This window comes from Notolepis coatsorum (assembly GCF_963971535.1).
Source record: "Notolepis coatsorum genome assembly, chromosome: 4".
Lineage (NCBI taxonomy): Eukaryota > Metazoa > Chordata > Actinopteri > Aulopiformes > Paralepididae > Notolepis > Notolepis coatsorum.
The window spans coordinates 55,312,262-55,315,183 of NC_140168.1; the positions used below are offsets into that span (position 1 = coordinate 55,312,262).

A 2,922-nucleotide genomic window follows, 5' to 3' on the forward strand; every position below is an offset into this window, starting at 1 on the left:
GTCAATCAATCAAAGCAACACGAGAAGGCCACCATCAACACAATCCCTCGCCACCAGAACACAGCGAGAGGACCTCTATAATAAGCCAGCGAGACCTTTGCACCTCTGTTATTTAAAAACGTCTGCACCGGCGAAAAGACTGTGGGTGATTGATTGACACTGAGCTCCAAGTGTCTGCTGGATAGTGTTGGTTCTGCTGACTAAAGAGGGCTTCAGAGGATACTACGCTAAATACTATACTTGACAACGATGGAAGGTGACCGCCAGGTGTTTCTCGACATGGGCGCCATCAGCCCGCCGGAGGTGACCGTGTCGAGGAAAGCGGCATCCACACACACCCATGGGTGGAGGGTGACGGGTGCCCTGCTGGCCGTGGCACTGTGTGCAGCCGCTGCACTCTTCTTCACGTGGCATTCCAAGGTGAGAACAAACACAAACACACGCACCGACAAGTTTTGGATATTAGGATCCGAATCACTCTGGCTTTTAATGGAAAAAAAATCACTCACTTGTCCTAAACTCTGTCTTGTCTGTTCTCCTTTGTGCAGGCGCCAGGTCACACCGAGGGAGCTGACGGTGAGAACATTTCTATCTAGGTTTTTACTTTTTCTTTTACAGTTTTTTCAACTCCAACATTGTTATTTCAAGGGTTTTGATCCCTGTGCCGTCTCTGGTGTTCAGACAGACTGATTGAAACAGACTATGCCCGGAAAGTAGAGGACTGTACTGAACTTCTGAGCTGATGGCTGGTGGTGTAGATGTGAGCATCAGTGTCTGACTCTAGGCTTTTATGCCACCGTTTCTAAATCTCCTCGTCTTTCTCTTCTTGCCTCTCCAGATATTCGCCACACGCTAAGGGAAATCAGTGACCTGTCAGCTCTGAGGGCTGCCATCCACTTAGAAGGTAAGCCTCGGATGTATTTCAACATATCAGACTTCATTTCAACGGGGGAATTATAACTTGTGTCTAATATACAAGCTGAACAAATAAAAATCACTGTCTCTCAAGGATGTGTGGAATGTAAATGTAGCTAATCGGAGACAAGCACACAACTCAAAACAAGTCAACTTTTGTGTCGTGCCAAGATGATGTGTCCTCCATCACTGCTGTCAGGAGAAAGTGCTGTATCTCGAGTTAAGAAAAACCACATGGCTTTTTTTCTTTTTAGATTGACAGCCATGTAGTTTTATCGTTATACGTTGGGTTTTCAATGGGTCAAAACTCCAATATGAATGCTTGTCCCTATCTGTTCGTTCCATAGGTGAATATGACGCCAACTTCACTACATCAGCGAAGTGGATTAAAGACGTGGATCATTACCACTCCCAAGGAGGCCTCGAGCTGGACGACAACGAGATTGTGATCCCCCACCGCGGCCTGTACTTCGTCTACAGCCAGGCCTCGTTTCACGTCAGCTGTCACGTCGCCAAGGCGGAGCACAACGCAAAGCACAACATGGTGCACCTGAGCCACTCCGTCCAGCGGTGGTCCGACTCTTACGGGGACGCCCACGCCAAGCCGACGTACCGGATCATCCTCCACTCCGTGCGTACGGCGTGCGAGAAGACGCCGATCAGTGACGATGCGGAGCAGGAGGGGAAATGGCACAGCGCCGTGTACATGGGCGCCGTGTTCAACTTGAAAGAGGGAGACCGGCTCAAGACAGTCACCGCTAAAAAGCTTCTGACCCAGCTGGAGGGTGATGCCGGGAAGACTTTCTTTGGTGTGTTTGCTTTGTGAGTACACCGTGACTGATATTAACGGAAAGAGACTACATGACAAGTCAGTTAAATAAACAAAGATTGTGACAAGGTGGAAAGGGAAGATAAGATATTTAATAATGCTTACAATGACTGAAGTCAATGAGGTTTCATAATGAAGACCGGTTCTATTTTTAGTCATAATAGCAGGAAGTACAACAACCTACTAACTGTAGCAGTTCATTGGGTTCACTGTATGATAATGTGCTCCAATAGCAATCTCTACTGGGGACATTAGAACAATGTTGTGTACTATGTACCATCTTACTCTCATCTTACTCAGTTTTGCTGTGAATGTTTTACAGTGTTTTATGCTATCACTACAGTCTGGCCAGGGCCTCCTGGGAAGCTGATCGTTTACTATTGTCTTTCTTATCAAAGTGATTGATTTTTTATTGATAATTTATTATTATCTGATGAATGTCCTGACTACCCATACTATTTATTATATTTGATTGTAGATTTAGATTTTATGTTGTGTTCTGAATGTCTAGATGAATGTAGTATTGTCTATACTATTTATTACATTATTTATTATCAGGTGTTATTTAATTTAATGTATATTTATTGAACAGTTTTCTTACGCATCTAATTATTTATTGAGGTTTTGCGCCAAAAAGCAACAAGTTCAAGTTCTCACCATGTATCTGATGCTGCTGTGAAAATATGAACAAAAATAAATAAAATGTAAACAAAGAACGTACTTGAGTCACACTTTAATAATAATGACATATTTACGCATCCAAGGTTTGACAACAGTAAACTAGTTTGAATATGGCCACCAGTGATGTCATCAGGGACATTGAATCCTTGTGTTGTGTTAATTACAGCTCAATGAAATGATGTAGATGAAAAAATAGCAATACTTAACTTTGTCTCATAGCGACTGCTAACTTTTCATTTCATTGAGCTGTAATTAACACACCAATAGGATTCAATGTCCTGGATGACATCACTGGTGGCCATAATTATTCAAACTCATTTACTCTCAATACTGTCAAGCTAAATGAATGTGTGCAAAACTGTTTAGAGTTTTTGGAGAGTGTGATATTATGTGCAAAATAAATCATTGTTTTTTTTACTATAACAAAAACGGGGGGAAAGAGAGAAGCTTGCCCAAGTGAGTAGCCAAAAATGTAACGCAAGCTGACAGCACAGAGC

The 2,922-nt window shown here is 42.9% G+C and overlaps 1 protein-coding gene across 1 annotated transcript; it reads left to right on the forward strand.

The window, feature by feature from the left end:
- Window positions 1-249: 249 nt before the first annotated feature.
- tnfa (tumor necrosis factor a (TNF superfamily, member 2)) lies at window positions 250-2,379 on the forward strand (the record flags this gene model as incomplete). The annotated part of the gene is made up of 4 exons (XM_084311947.1): window positions 250-420; window positions 549-576; window positions 839-904; window positions 1,263-2,379. 4 exons carry the CDS (start codon window positions 250-252, stop codon window positions 1,739-1,741), a joined length of 744 nt encoding a protein of 247 aa, XP_084168073.1. The 3' UTR covers window positions 1,742-2,379.
- Between the last annotated feature and the right edge of the window lie 543 nt (window positions 2,380-2,922).